A 17,255-nucleotide genomic window follows, 5' to 3' on the forward strand; every position below is an offset into this window, starting at 1 on the left:
GAAATGAAATTCGTGCTCTCCGGTTACATTGGCGCCCAACAATAATAACCCACGGGTAGAAGAATTACCTAGCCAGGTTAAAATATAAATATAAAAAAGATGAAGATATCATCATTATAGAGTATAATGACTCTTGGGGTGGGGGAAGTGTGACGGGATTGCTTCCCTTAGAAAACTTAGTAGATACTTAGTCAGCCGTAAGCGGTTGAGCTAAGGAAAGGGTAAAATCACAAAAATACTGAACTCAGAGGAAATTCAATTCGGAAAGTCCATAATCACATGGCAAAATCAAATAACAAAACGCATCAAAAACGAATGGACAAGAACTGTCATATTCCTGACTTGGTACAGGCATTTTCAAATGTAGAAAATGGTGGATTGAACCTGGTTTCATAGATAGCTAAACCTCTCACTTGTATGACAGTCGCATCAAATTCCATTATATAGTCACCGATGCGTAAACAAAACAAACAGACAATAATAGGTAAAAATGTCAAAAATAGGGGTACAGCAGTCAACATTGTGTTATCATCTTAATCACTATAAAAACAACAAATGTAACGAAGAAGCACAAAAAGGCATACATCAAATTAACATCCTCATTTTGATTATATTATACGACTATATTTGTCTATGTAAAATGCACCAATCAAGGAAGGAGGGTATGGGTACTGGTGTAAAATTGCGCGTTTGAAATTCGCACAGGTAGACATGAAATAATTTTGTCGTTCAAAGTATGACGGGATGCATAAATACAGTCACGCAAAATAGATATAACAAACACTGACTTAGCAGTTAAAGTAATAATAATAAATAAAATAATAGTGTGGTTCAAAGTATGACGTGATACATAAGTACAGAGTCACGTAAAATGTATATCACAAAAAAAGTTGGTTAACAGTAAACGTAATATTAATGAATAAAATAATTTTGTCATTCAAAGTATGACAAGTGTAACCGGAGAGCACGAATTTCATTACAAAATTGCTTGTCTCCACCGGGACTCGAACCCGGGACCTCTGTGTTACAAGGCGGCGCGCTAACCGACTGAGCTAAAGAAGTACTTCCTTAGCTCAACCGCTTACGGCTGACTAAGTATCTACTAAGTTTTTCTAAGGGAAGCAATCCCGCCACACTTCCCCCACCTCAAGAGTCATTATACTCAATAATGATGATATTTTCATCTTTTTTATATTTATATTTTAACCTGGCTAGGTAATTCTTCTAACCGTGGGTTATTATTGTTGGGCGCCAATGTAACCGGAGAGCACGAATTTCATTACAAAATTGCTTGTCTCCGCCGGGACTCGAACCCGGGACCTCTGTGTAACCTCATTGGTTGATATCTTTGGCGGAAGTACATGTGATACATCCTCATTCTTTCAATATCCAAGCTGTGGGAAGGTCGTGCTCCACGTGTTGTCTGCAAAGTAACTATATTCTTTAACTTTTACTTACATTTGCCTTGGTGGCAATATAGCCTTGGTGGCTTTAAGACCTTGGTGGTCATTTATATATGCCTTGGTGGCAAAAGACCTAGGTGGTCATTTATATATGCCTTGGTGGCAATAGACCTAGGTGGTCATTTTTATATGCCTTGGTGGCAATAGACCTAGGTGGTCATTTTTATGATTTTTTACATTTAACTTGATGGCAACAATGAATTAAAAATACTAGCCTTGGGGACGTCAAGACCTTGGTGGTCATTTATAGTCGCCTTGGCGGCTTCTTGATGGAACTAGATGGTAATGTTTGACCTTGGTGGCAAAATGTTTTGGGATTTAGACTTTAGGTAGTTGTTATTGACCAGGTGGTCAGATATTTGTTATGCCGTTCGCCGGTTAAACGCAGGGTAAAGTGATATCGCTGTGGAAGTGGGGGCTCTGGCCATTTTGGAAAATTGTAGTTGAAAGGAGAATAATAAATTATTTATAGGGTTAAATGTTTCTTTTGTTACTTTTGACTGTGTTGTGGACTTTTCATTTATTGTTACATCGTACATACTGATAGAAATGCTATTTAAAGACTTTGTTAGATAAGAATAGAATTATTGAGAAAGTGGAATAATTTAGTGTGACATGTCACTTGATATTCATGTTTTTTATCGGAGTGATGTGTATTGAATTATAAGGTGTCTTCGTCGAGGTCCGCGTTCAGCGGTCTGTTTGATTGTACATAGAATTGAATAGAATGTTTTTGTTTTCAGATGGTGTTACCTACAGCTTTGACAGGGTGACGAATGAAGGAGAAGTAATATGACATTGCACGATGATTCATGTCAATGAGTTCGAACAACCTTTTTAAAAGGAAAGGATTTTTTCTAATCAGAATATGGTGAGAACAAATTGCAATTGAAGTAATGTTTTGATTTCTGAAAATAGGAAAATAATGAATGGGGAAAATATTGATACTACACTAAATTATGTATGTCTGTGTTGAGAAAGGCAGAAGATGCCAATATGGCACGGTACTAAAAAAAAAATCTGTGATGGAAGCAGCTTTATGTTCAAATGAACCTATTTAAAAGTAATGCTAATAATTTTTCCGTAATTTCATGATGGTTTCCATTGGATGTGTATTTAATTTCATTGATGTGTTGAAATATGTCACAAAAATCTTTTTCTCATGGGAGATTAAATAATGGTTGCAATATTTTTGTTTTGTTTTGTTTTATCTAAATTAATAAATAAATATAATGTTGAATGATTTTGTATGCTAGTACAAATGTATACTTAAATTTTATGTATAATGGTTGAATTTTTTAATTTAAATTTCTTTGTCTACAGTTCGAGGGACACTGATTCCCTAGTGGTTTTCCACGTGGATTGTAGGCAAAGGGATTTTTCCTTTTCAAAGTGTGACTAATGCTGTCTTTAGTACAAATAAACAATTTGTTATTGGTTAATATATTTTCAGCAGACATGTGAAGAAACGAGTGGAAATACAATTGTCAATGTTCCTGATTATGAAGTAAAGAGTGTGTTTGATTCAACAACAGTAAAGAAAGAGACAAGTCAACATAGTTTACACTTGGAGGTGAAGTCCCTTTGCTTACAAGCTTTCCATATGCCGAAGATGTTATTAAATAATGACAATGTTCATTTTGATATGAGTTCATTGCCTTAACTCAACTTTTAAAAGTCTGTATGTGATCAAATTCATGAGAATTTATTGAATTATGAACGATTTATAAAGAACTGTTTACATGCATCTTTAAATGTTTAGAAGTGTTTTAATTTTAAAAGGAATAATATTTAATAAAAGTGTTGAATTTGTTTTGAGTATTGGGAATACTATTCCTTAAGGGAAAGCCTTGCTAGTGGTGTATTTTGAGATTGGCCTGCAAATATGCTGTATGGACTATAGAGTTTTCTATGCCCATAACTTAACATGAACTGGATGCAAGATTATATCAATCACTGAGGATATGTGTATAACCTCATTGGTTGATATCTTTGGCGGAAGTACATGTGATACATCCTCATTCTTTCAATATCCAAGTGGGGTTGGTTTAAGGGCTATATGTTTGGTCAGGCAATACATATTGCCTGTTTGGGTTGATGAGGTTCTTGATAAGTTCCCCCCTCTCCGACCCATAAGTACCAAAATGTGGATATGTTTTTATATTTATATTTCAATATTGGTATTACATGTATGCATTTTGGGTTGATGAACACGAGACAACATTAGAAAAACATGAGCATTACCATGGGATCATGTTGACAAAACAAACCTTCGCTTTATCGATTTTCAAGGGAAAGGTCAATTAGGGCAAGCGTATTGGCATGTTTGTGTTTGCTTTTTCATTACAATGGTAAAAATAAGATTATATATCTCGGATGACAATAATGTTGATTATAATGCTCCATTTTATGAGCTCCAGAGTAGTTTTATAACTGAAAAACAACTGTGCACTATATCCAGTGAGCTCTTTTGCATTGCATTGTGCATGGTAGTCCACATTTTGGATTCTGAAACGTTAAGATATTATCTTGTATTCGGTTCTTTCCTCTAGAGTTTTCTATGCCCATAACTTAACATGAACTGGATGCAAGATTATATCAATCACTGAGGATATGTGTATTACAAGGCAGCGCGCTAACCGACTGAGCTAAAGAAGTACTTCCTTAGCTCAACCGCTTACGGCTGACTAAGTATCTACTAAGTTTTTCTAAGGGAAGCACTAGATACATAGGTACAGAGTCATATCATAAAATAATTTTGTCATTCAAAGTATGACAAGATACATAGGTACAGAGTCACATCATAAAATAATTTTGTCGTTCAAAGTATGATGGGATATATAAGCACAGAGTTACGTCAAAAGGATATCTCTAAAAACAGACAACAGTAAAAGTAATATTAATAAAGACAAATAAAAGGATAATATAACACGTAATTAAGATGATAAACAACGTCAGTACGCAAAATCTATACTTCAAGACCATCGTGTATTATTTGTGAAGTTGATACGGAATATTTATCAACAAGTTCTGGGTACCTTCCGATGAACTTTTTTAGAAAAAGGACGAGACGTTCTTTGACATACCCCTGGTTCATCAACTTTCTGCTCAGACACTGATGACGTTTTACAAAGTCTGAGTAGGAGCTGCAAGCTCTTGAATACCGAATAAGTTGGGAAATGTATATTCCATATGCAGGTGAAGTTGGTATGTTGCTACTAAGGTGGGGGAAATTGATAATTTCAAAATCAAAATCGTCTCGTTTGTCATAGATTCTGGTACTAAGATGACTGTGTATGTCAAATTCGAGGTATAAGTCTAAAAATGAGGCGGATGAAGCCGTGTCTGTTGTCTCTTTAATTTCTAGTTCTGGTGGATATATTAATGGAACCCAATCAGAAAAGTTTGGATTGTTAATGGAAAGAACATCATCAATATATCTGAAAGTGAAATTAAATAACCTGGCTTCTTTGATCTTCTTGTTTTTGACAAGTGCCTGAAGGAACTCCGATTCATATGAAAACAAGAAGAGGTCAGCAAGGAGAGGCGCGCAGTTCGTTCCCATAGGAATGCCGACAGTTTGTTGAAAAAGTCTACCTCCAAACTCAACAAATATGTTGTCGATAAGAAACTCCAGCATACTGACCACTTGTTCTTTTGTGTAGCAGGTTTTACCTTTTTGTTTGTCACTATTAACGAAATATGCCTTATGAAATCCCAAAGTAATAAATTTATAGCGTATGCTACCATTTTTATGTTGAAAGGCATTGTGGATTATTTCTTTTAGGCGATTTTTCAATTTCACATGGGGAATGGTGGTATACAGGGTTGAAAAATCAAAAGTTTTGATAGAACTAATTTCAGAAATAGACCGAGATTTAAAATTGTCTAGAAGTTCTTTAGAATTTTTAAGAATCCACATATGGTTAATACCACTACGCGAGTAAACAGTTTCACAGTATTTCTGAAGACCCTCTTTCACTGCGGATAAAATTTTAGTCAATCTAATGGACAATTCTTTAGTGGAACATGAAGATGAGCCAGCAATATACCGTTGTTTGTACGGAATTTTATGAAGCTTTGGTATCCAATACAAACAAGGTAAGTCCTCCGATTTGGTGTTCAATGTAATGTTTATGGAAGCCATGAAGGACTTATGATTTGCTAAAATCTCATCCTTGTCAAATGATATGTCTTTGTATGTGGGATTACCTGAGTGCTCCTTTATACCCAATTCTTTTACAAGACATTCGTAGTAATACGATTTACATACAAAGACAATATTATTTGAAGCTTTGTCCGCAGGAACAACAACATACGTATCATGAAGAGTTGATAGACATTTCATGGCCTCTTTGTCTCTGAAAATGGACTTTGGTCGATCGTTAACACAGTTTTTCAACTTGTGAATGCGACGTTTTATCAGAGACCTGATAGTTTTAACCCATTCTGACAAAGTGTCCAGTTCAACTTCTTCTCGTTTAGCCCATGCTCTGGCGTAGTCCTCAATAGAATCCATAATTATTTTGAAGTTATGGTTCCAATTGATGTGTTGGGGTTCTCTAAACTTAGGACCATGAGAAATCACCTTTCGGAGATTTTCATGTTGAATTATGTTTAGATCTCCAGTTATAACATGACCAGAGGGGCTGTAATTATAAGGCGAGTGGGAACAGTCACATGTCGGAGGGCTTTTTAAGTATTGTTCTAAGTCAAGGTCCTGCAATGCTTGTTTATAGTTAAATATTTTAGGTGCAATGGTTTTGGTGTAACTGTAGGATACAATAGGAACAGATTGATTTTGAAAATAAATAGGAATTTTAGATGTTACCTCCTTGTGACATAGAACGTTGCCGAGATTGATTGCATCAATTCCTCTATTGGCAAAATCAACTGGAAGGAATTTCCTCTTTTCCTCATGTAAAGTACTTCTTTAGCTCAGTCGGTATACGCGCTGCCTTGTAACACAGAGGTACCGGGTTCGAGTCCCGGTGGAGACGAGCAATTTTGTAATGAAATTCGTGCTCTCCGGTTACACATACCCACGCTTCAGTTTTTTAATGACCGTATTTGTCCTATTAGAATCGAAATAATTCATGGAAGCCATAGATTGTTGGATAAAATTCGAATATCACGGCCCAGGCCATGTGTAAATTTCCAACAATCTATGGCTTCCATGAATTATTTCTTAAACAAACGACACAACGGAAACAACGTTAAAATGTTACACACACAGAAACGAACTATAATATAACAATGGCCATTTTCCTGACTTGGAACAGGACATTTTTAAAGATAAACATGGTAGGTTGAACCTTGTTTTGTGGCATGCCAGTTTAAGTCTGAAAAGACCATTTTGATTTGAACAGCTCAGACTGTTATATTTTTTATTCTCATCGGATTTTGTCAAATGTCTTAAAACGTTTTTTCTGTTATATTTGTGTTTTATGGTAAAGATAATAAATCACCCGCTTCATTTATTAGATTTTAGTTTGGTTCAACGAAATTTATACGATTTATATTTGGTTTACAGTTTGATTCAGAAGATACAATGACTGCCACATTTTGATATTAATAAGTATTGTAATTTTCATGTAATTAATAAATGTAATATTAGTATTAGATTTTTTTTAAATCTAATCTTGGATCAATCCTAATTCTATCTTATTTTTGGGAAATATTTTTAGAAGCTAAATGTGACGCCGTTTCTGTGTGTGTTACAGTTTAATGTTGTGTTTCTGTTGTGTCGTTGTTCTCCTCTTATATTTGATGCGTTTCCCTCAGTTTTGGTTTGTAACCCGGTTTGTTTTTTTCTCACTCGATTTAGAAGTTTCGAACAGCGGTATTCTACTGTTGCCTTTATTTAGAAATTATCATTAACCTGTACACTTCAGCCATGTACTGTATTAACAGTACTGCATTGATTGCAAACGAATTTTTTTAGTGGTACTGAATCTACATTTCCATAGGGAATTTTTAGATTATGTTTCACTTAATTTGTTTATTGGTGTTTGAGGTGGTCGATCACTGTCAATATCGAGAAAAGATAAAAAAGAAAAAAAAAAATATGTAGCAGACATACTAGTTTGGGTAGCATCCTTAATAACAACTTTACTGAAATATATGAGATGCAAGGATCTTTTTATTGTTGGGATGTACAAGTACCCGGCCACTTTCACTCTATGTAGTATTTCTGTTTGTATCCATCTGATGAGTTCAGCCTCTTTCAAATGATTCATATAGTTTGTTCTTATGTTGTACTGTTACACCCCTGTCTCAGGTTAGGGGAATTTATGTCCCGCTAACATGTTTAACACCGCCACATTCTGTATGAATGTGCCTGTCCCAAGTCAATAATTGTGTTGAAAGGAGTACATGGAGCACAGAAATCTTTTTTACAAATTCAAAAGATTAGTTGTTCATATTACGAGAACAGAATAGAAAATTGATCGCCATTCTACATATTTATCAAAGGTGTTACATATATGAAATGTGAAACGAGATTTAACATTATCGCGAAAGTATGATTTGAGAGTACTTTCAATTACTGAAAGCTAGTTAAAACACTAAACCCATTAATAATTAAAAGAAATCATGCATCAGAGACTAAAAATCAACTAAAAAACATCCAAGGGATTTAGTGTTTAACGTCAGTAAGAGTTATTATATTAAAGGAATGCGTTTTGAATTTGCCTATTTTGTTTTGTTGCAAGAAAACGAGGCACGTGACCGTAATTTGTTTTTATCTTTCTGAAAGCACATTATAAGAGATAACATCTCATATTATATCTTTAGATTTTATAGGTTTGTTTTCTTTTTATCACATTAAATAGGAGTTTCCATGGGCAATTCATACAAAATCTAACATTTTGCACACCATGTAGCTTGAAAAAGAAGCCATGTGACCCATTATCATATTTTTGAAGAAAAGAAAAACATGACATTAACTACATTTTGGGAAATCATTTCAATTTATGGATTTTAATTTTGACCCCGATCAACCTTTAGCACATATCAACTTGAAAATTATAAAAAAAAAAAAAAAATTACAGTCGACGTTTATACTTACGCATTTTTATATCCAAGAATTCTGCATATCACCATTGCATCTCGAGTATCAAAATTATTATTGCAAACTGTGCCCCATATGTTGTCATGAAAAATTTCTAATCTTCCTTCCGACACCGACTTACCATGAACTAAACGAACATCTGTATCTGTGTGGGTTTTTTTTTCAGAAATAAAAGATACATTTATATATTAACCAATATTCAGACGGAATAATTGGGATATTTTGTTGGCACATTGTTGTTTAATCTACCATTTTCTACATGGTATTCGTTTGATGTGTTTGAGCTTTTGACTTTTTCATTTGATTAGGGACTTTCCGGTTATAATGTTCCTCTGAGTTCGGTATTTTTTATTATTTTACTTTTTAGAACTTTCGTTATTTGATAAAAACAGTAATGCTAAAACGTACAAACTGAAAACATTTTATTTGATTGCCTAAAACAAAATATCTTATTATAGTTTTACAAATCAGGTCACAATATGGTATTCTCCTTTACATGAAGACGTATATATGGTCGGTTATACTAAGGAGCCAGATAAATGAAAATACTGGGATGTTCACGTTACCAAAATCTCCAAATGATCTTAACGTTCTTACCGCAATTCAGGCCCACATCTTCTCCGTGTCTGCAGCTGTGTGTTCCCCATCCGCTGTTTGTGCATAAGGATATATCAGCTTCGTGACTGACACAATCAAGGTCACTAAGCCAGATCGTACCATTGCCGCTACCGAAATGAGATCCCGGAAATATAACTGGATGTCTGCAAAATATAAGATTTTCTCCTACTATTTAATTTTTGTCGAATATAAATAACACGAGATATATATGGCTAACATAAATTAGTTTGTAAACTGACGGCACAACAACTCGAAATTCGAATCAATTTTCTGAATATACCTTCATCGATAACGCTCTAAGTCAAAGGTGTCCATTTTCGTGATAAATTTTTAGCTTTCAAATGTTTAGTTGTGAGCTTTCCAGATGAAGGTGAATCTAGAAAAGAGTTTCCGGCGCACAATCTACTACATCTGCATGTTTTTCATCTATCAACAACGGATCGATTCCATGCAGTGCTGGTTGAATGCTTGTTCGAGGGAATCATTTGATCCGTAGTACTTTGGTGCTTATACTATTGGACAGAAACTGTTTGGATTAAATAATAAATTTGTCAGAGAGTACAGTCAAATTCTCTCATGTAAAGGCTGCTTTAAGTGGATTTGACCATATTTGTACGGACATTTTGGTTGGAAAGCTTTTACAGTGTCTTCGTATATATACATCCCTAGCTTTCAAATGTTCAGATTTTGGCGTTCCTTATTGTCTTATTTAGCTTTTTAAATTAAAGAACCTTAGTAAGCGCGATCACATACCCCCAGACCTCACATTGTCACTCGATAAATAAAATAACTGTAAGAAAAAAAATGAATATTATTTTCCTGTCGATAATCACATCTACATAATATGTCCTTATTATCTAAAAGGTTTCATGAAGTTCTGTTATGAGGTTTCAAAGGAGTTTTGATGGCAAACTGTTGCTGTAGTATATTGAGACAAATAAGTTCAAAGGGTCGTAACTCCTAGAAAAAAAATGATTCCTAATTTCCTGTCGATATGCACATCTACATAGTATGTCCTTATTATCTTTTAAAAAAGGTTTCATAAAATTCCGTTGTGCGGTTTAAGAGGAGTTGCGATGACAAGAACAAGACTGACGTAATGACGGACGGATGGGTCAAAAACATTATACCCTCCGCAACTTCGTTGCCTGGGGTATAATAACTGTAAGTACTCGTAGATCTATACATTGTGTTTTAGTCTCTTTAATGCTGTTTTATGAGCTCCTTGTGGGTCTGATGAGTCAATCTTTTAAATCAAATTTTACTAGTTATGCTCCATGAGGGGTTGTCATTGGTTGCTGTCTGTCATAGCGTATTTGCATATCGATTTTTTTAAAATAAGATATTTTCCAATTTGCATTAGTAGTTTACATCCTTATCCTTTTTTTTATGTTGGATATTTGTCTGAATTAAACAATCGATATCGAGGTATTATGCAGATCTTTATAAAAAATTAAAACTTGAGGTGAAAACTCCGGCGGAAAGCACTACAATTCTTTGTTCCGATCAACGATTCTCAATTATAATCATGTTCTTTGAAAAAAATCGCTTTTCAAAAAAGACATAGTTTACTCTATACATTTAAACATACTACATAATACTCACAATAAATCTTTTCCTAACATACGGCAAACAACCCTAGCATCACTCTCATCAAAACCCCGCCCACATATGGTTCCCCAAAGACCGCTGTGAAAAATCTCAACTCTGCCTTCGTATTTTGTCTTACCGCCCTCAAAACGAATCGGCGCTACAATACAAAAAAATAAATAGTTATGCGGGTATATTTTTAGACTCGTGCATTTCATAAGTTATTGTTTCGATATGTCTAACATATCCTCTATTCGAATATAATTGTTTTCATATAGTATTTTTCATCTTCGCTATCCAAGGGTTACGATCTCCACCATTGGTCAAGAATAATGTATTCGGAATGGGCGTGACTGTAATCTTTCGATAGATGGCGCAACATTTTTATCACAAATGTTGGCGTAATCTGCCAAGGGTGGAGAGGAGGGGAGTGGATCGTAACCCTTGGCTAGCGAAGATGAGTATTTTTCAATAACAATATGCATTAGCAAACTCCATATTTAGTTCAAATATCTATATAACATTTTTACTTACTATGTTCATTTGAGTCATACACAGATAAAGCCAAGTATATCTGGAAAGAAATTATATTTAGAATAATTAGCAAATCATAATCATTCTTTGGAAGTACTTCTGTCAAAGGTGAAGATATGATCAGGTCACTATTTTCCTGCTGGATTTTAAAATAAATTTGTTTTTACTGCCAAAAGACAAGATCGCCAAAGAAGACGTTGTTCCGTTAGTTTTTTGGTTTTTTTTAAATAAGTTTAAATCATTTGAAGTGTGTCAATTATCATTATTCATATCTTTTGATTTATTTTTTTGATTGGAGCTTCAAATGTTCTTAAAGTATTTGAAAACTGAAAAAAATTATCAAAATAGCCTCTTTTGATGATCTTAACAAACGCAATGACTTCATCTATCAAATTGTCAACGGCCAATTTCTTAGCAGTAACATGTCCTCTTTCCAGTCGTACATGACGTCTAAAGATCTTAGTTAAAATGTTACGCTTGTGGATATTAATATTCACACTCATGCCCTATATGTCAAAATTAAGTATGTGGACTTCGTTAATTAACAGGAGTGTACTCCTTACACCAAAACTGCTGAAATAGAGTTATTAGGAAGAACAACTGAAATCGACAAAACATTAATTTAAAAGTCGCAAGCACGAACTAGATGACATATACGATGTGTATGTGTCTCAATTTACTAGTCTTTGGGACATTTTGACGGTCTTATATCTATAGATGCCAGTATGCATTCGGTCCAACGATTTACAGAAAAGGAGCGACGGTTTACAGAAAAGAACCGAAAAGGACCAAAAAAGAACCGAAAAAGACAGAAAAGGACAGAAAAGAGCATTCAAATATACATGATATAGAAATAAAGCAATGCATATATACACGATTTATGTATACTGTTAACAATTCCTCTAATTAATAAACGCATAATTCAAATTTAGATCGTGCATTAATAGAGAAATGTGGACTTACAAAAAAGAGACAATGTAACTTGGTTTTTTAGTAATATTTTTTTTAATATAATAAGTATGCTAAATGATTCTAAATTATCATTTATTTTTCATCAAGGATTTTAATCTAATCATTTAAATATTTTGTTTATAATAAAAGATAGAAATAAGAAGATGTCAGCATATTGCCCGTGGGCACTGGGTGTAATACAAAAAATAGGCATGTCAGCATCACCGTTTCCTCTCGGATGTTACGTCAAATATATTTGTGAAGGTGCCACTGTGACATGTGATTTAATCATGATAATCGTCACGTTAAGAAAAATAAAAAGGCTTGTTTTCTCACTTGTTTTCAAAATTACAAAAAAATGGTGAGATCACGTAATTGTGAATTTCGATAAAAGAGGGACAAAAGATACCAGAGTGAGAGTCAAACTCAAAAATAGAAAATAAACTGACAACGCCATCTCCAAAAACATAAAGACAAACAGACAAACAACAGCACAGAGGAAACAACATAGAAAACCAAAGACCAAGCAACACGAACCCCATCAAAAAATGGGGGTGATCTCAGGTGCTCCGGAAGGGTAAGCAGACCCTGCTCCACATGTGGCACCCGTCGTGCCAATACTGATAGTTGTAATCGTAATATATTAATTTTGTTTGACGTATTGTTTTTAATTTCAAAAGCATTTAGTAATACTAGTACTATATTAGATATCAGACCTGAACTTACAATCTCTGCTATTCACAAATCTAGATTGACCTAAAGATTTTATACAGATAAGATTACTACGTATTGTGAAACTTATTTGGCATTTTGATTATTTTGTAAATGAAAGTAACACGTTTTTTAATTTCGTGCTTCAATCAGGATCGCTTACACCAGATACATATATACACCCCTAACCCAGTGTATACATATCTCTGCTTACACCCATTCGTTTGTCAATGATGTATTTGGCAAAAAGGCTTTGAATAATATAGACAAACTCATTTATGTCAACTATGCAAGAGGAACTTGGAACTGGTGTTTCCTAATTATTTCCATAGCAGTGGTATTTGCCCAGTGCTTTAGTTAATGAAAACGACACATTATAATGTGCATGTGTCCGAAGCGCTTATTTATATTTGCTTTCATCAGGGATGATAAAGTCCATACATTTGAAAGCCAATGTTGTACGACTGATCTACGTGTCCAGAAGAGATATATGGCCATACAGATTGTAACTCTGGAGAAAATGTAACACAGAGTGACTTCGTTAGTGTATTGAATGCATCTAACTATGTATATTTTGAATTCATTTGACTATACGTAATAGAATGTAAATTTCAATAATTAATTTTTTACCCTACATGAGTGGTTAGCAGACATGCGCGTGCCTCATCTATTAACCTTGTGAAATGGGAATATTCTTCCATAAAAACGGCTAACACATGATAACTCAGTGTTGTATAATAACATGAAGAATGATATAAGAGTAACATTGATTATATTTGACTTGTAAGTACGCAACGAAATATTCTCTAAACGATTACATACACATTTCACAAAGCTTTACATTTGAAATATTTTGTCTTGTATCCAATGGAAATGAAATGATTGTAGCTAAAGTATTTAAAATTATTCTATCAATGAAATTTAAATAACTTACAAAAGCAATCGAAACTGCATCGAAGTTCATTTTTACATGACAAGTCACAACTGATTACGACGTGGACTGACTTATCTTTATAGATATTACCTGATCGTCATCGAAAAGTTCAATCCTTTTTGATAAACTGCTCATTTTCAAGAGGACCTTGAACGTCCTGTCATTTTAGAACCTGTATCCAAATAATTGTAGGACTGCAATTTTTTTTTAGTATACTTGGAATCTGTTATTTAAAAGATATGGACGTTAAACAATCATCTTTCATAGCCATCTTCGTCATTTGTCTTAGATTTCTTCGAGTAAAAGAGTAAACTATCCTATTGAGATCTAGGTGTAAACCATAATGCATGTGCATCATGCAGTACTAATCCAGATAGTCATTTCAAATTCTCATGCATCTAGTGTTCAACGTAAAAACATTGTCATGAACCTGAGCTCAGTATTTTAACGCTCACTTTTGCAACCCGTTACTATCGTGCAGATAGTTTTTTTAAAGTGTGCCTAAAATGTGTGTATGGACAAACTTGCTGCATTTTTTATTTATTATTGTTTGCTGACTTTGACAATGACCCTTTTTTTTTTCTATGAAAGAAGTTTGTGTGTGTATGTGTGTTTGGATGGGGGTTCAAAGAAAAGAGGTAAGCATTTGAAAACATGTAAAAAAAAAAAATCAGAACGAAGGACAAATGACTTCCGCAGTAGCTGTATCAAAATTTCGTTGTGGCTCTTTATCACTGAAACGGTAAGTTACTCATTTAAGTGAAAGAATTTGATAGTTTTGTGATGTGAATTCAAGTAATACTGAACAACATGTTTTAACGAATATTGTTAGGAGATTGGAACTTTTAATTCATCCATTCTATTACCTTGAGTGTGGACACAGGCACTCGTCTCTGAATTTTTTTTCCCCTATGTACGTTTATATAGGAAATTGTTTTCTGAGACGAGTGCCTGTGAGTGTGGAAGAGAAATTGAATCATTATAAACTGTGATGACAAACAAATTTTTATTAGCAAGAACATGAAAATTTGTGTTTAAGAGGAGAAAGATAAATTTAAAACTACTATAGTGTTTCAATTATTGATTGTCTATTCATATGCATATTTCTGCTGTTTTTATAAGTTATTATTGGTTTTGACCTAGCGTCAGTATTCTCAAGTCTGTATTTAGTGTCTTTTTTTATTGTGGGGATGTATAAATACCCTGCCACGTCCGGTCAGGAACATATGTTAAATACCTATACTTTTCTCAGGTCCGGTCTGTGTTTTTTTTACTTGTTTTTATGCCCCACCTACGATAGTATAGGGCATTATGTGTTCTGGTCTGTGCCTTCGTTCGTCCGTCCGTTTGTCCGTCTATCCCGCTTCAGGTAAAAGTTTTTAATCAATGTAGTTTTTAATGAAGTTGAAGTCCAATCAACTTGAAACTGAGTACACTATGATATGATCTTTCTAATTTTAATGCCAAATTACAGTTTTTACCCCACTTTTACGGTCCACTGAACAGAAAAAATGATAGTGCTAGAGGGGCATCCGCGTACTGCGGACACATTCTTGTTTCTTTTGTCGTGTAACACCACTGTTCCATGTTAAAATAACTTCTATTTTTTCTATTTTCTCTTCGGTAAAAAAAAGTTATTTTATTATTATATAGTATTAATAAATTTATAACAGCGCTTTAAAGGACATTAGGTTGATATTAAAAGTAATTGTTTGTACTTTAAATTATCTTTTTTAAAATTATGTATGCATTAATAACCTTAATTACCCTTACTTGTCCTTATTTACCCTTACTTAAATTTACTTACCCTTACGTACCCTTACTTACCCTTATTTACCTTACTAAGACTTACTTACCCTAACTTATCCTTACTTACCTTACTAAGACTTACTTACCCTTACTTAACCTAACTTACCCTTACTTACCTTACTAAGACTTTCTTACCCTACTTACTTACCCTTACTAAATCTTACTTAACCTTACTTACTCTCTTACTTACATTACTTACCCTTATTTTCCCTACTTACTAACCCTACTTACCTACCTAAGACTTACTTACTTACCCTACTTACCTACCTAAGACTTACTTACTTACCCTACTTACCTTACTAAGACTTACTTACCCTTACGTACCCTCACTTAATCTTACTTAACCTTACTTATCCTTACTAACCTTCTTAGACCTACTTACCCTTACTTACCTTACTAAGACTTACCCTACTCACCTTACTTACCATACTAAGACTTACTTTCCCTACTTACTTACTTACCTTACTTAACCTCACTTACCACTATGTATCCTTACTTACCTTACTAAGACTTACTTACCCTTACTTACCTTACTGAACCTTACTTACTCTGTTACTTACCTTACTAAGACTTACTAACCCTTACTTAACCTTATGTACCCTTACTTACCTTACTAAGACGAACTTACCCTTACTCAACCTTACTTACCCTTACTAAGACTTACTTACCCTAACTTACCATTTTAAGACTTACTAGCCTTACTTAACCGTACGTACCCTAACTTACCCTTAATTACCTTACTAAGACTTACTTACCCTTACTTACCTTACTAAGACTTACTTACCCTACTTACTTACCCTTATTTAACCCATTAAACCTTACTTACTCTCTTTCTTACCTTACTTACTCTACTTACCTACCTACGACTTACTTACTTACCCTACTTACCTTACTAAGACTTACTTACCATTACGTACCCTCACTTAACCTTACGTACCCTTACTTATCCTTAATTACCTTCTTAGACTTACTTACCCTACTTACCTCACTTATCTTACTTAAACTTACTTACCCTTCTTTCCTTACTTAACCTTACTTACCTTACTAAGACTTATTTACCCTTTCTTAACCGTACTTAACCTTACGTACCCTTATTTACCCTATCTCACCCTTACTTACCTTACTAAGACCTACTTACCCTTACTTACCATACTTACTTACCCTACTTACCAAAAGTCCATGCTAAGACTAACTTACCCTACTTAGTTACCCTTACTTACCTTGCTAAGACTTTCTTACCCTTACTTACCCTACTTACCAAACTAAGACTTACTTACCCTTTTTACTTTCCCTTACTTACCCGACTTACCTTACTAAGACTTACTTACCCTTACTTACACTACTTACCTTACCCTTACTTACCTAACTAAGACTTACTTACCCTAAGTAATTACCGTTACGTTCCCTTACTTACCCTACTTACCCTTACTTACCATACTAAGACTTACCTACCCTACTTACTTACCTTACTAAGACTTACTTACCCTTACTAAACCTTACTTAACCTAACTTACTCTCTTATTTACCCTACTTACCTTACTAAGACTTACTGACCCTTACCTAACCTTACTTA

The 17,255-nt window shown here is 34.1% G+C and overlaps 1 protein-coding gene across 1 annotated transcript in view; it reads right to left on the bottom strand.

The window, feature by feature from the left end:
- LOC143049608 (scavenger receptor cysteine-rich domain superfamily protein-like) overlaps positions 1-10,897 on the bottom strand; it is a 30,947-nt gene extending 20,050 nt beyond the window's left edge. The window contains exons 1-3 of the mRNA XM_076223208.1: positions 10,759-10,897; positions 9,133-9,296; positions 8,533-8,680 (exon numbers count right to left, since the gene is read on the bottom strand). Of these exons, the coding sequence (XP_076079323.1) occupies positions 8,533-8,680; positions 9,133-9,296; positions 10,759-10,778 (332 nt within the window). The 5' untranslated portion in view covers positions 10,779-10,897. The remainder of the gene's footprint in view (positions 1-8,532; positions 8,681-9,132; positions 9,297-10,758) is intronic.
- Positions 10,898-17,255: the final 6,358 nt, after the last annotated feature.

Source organism: Mytilus galloprovincialis, chromosome 10 (genome assembly GCF_965363235.1).
Source record: "Mytilus galloprovincialis chromosome 10, xbMytGall1.hap1.1, whole genome shotgun sequence".
Classification (NCBI taxonomy): Eukaryota; Metazoa; Mollusca; class Bivalvia; order Mytilida; family Mytilidae; genus Mytilus; species Mytilus galloprovincialis.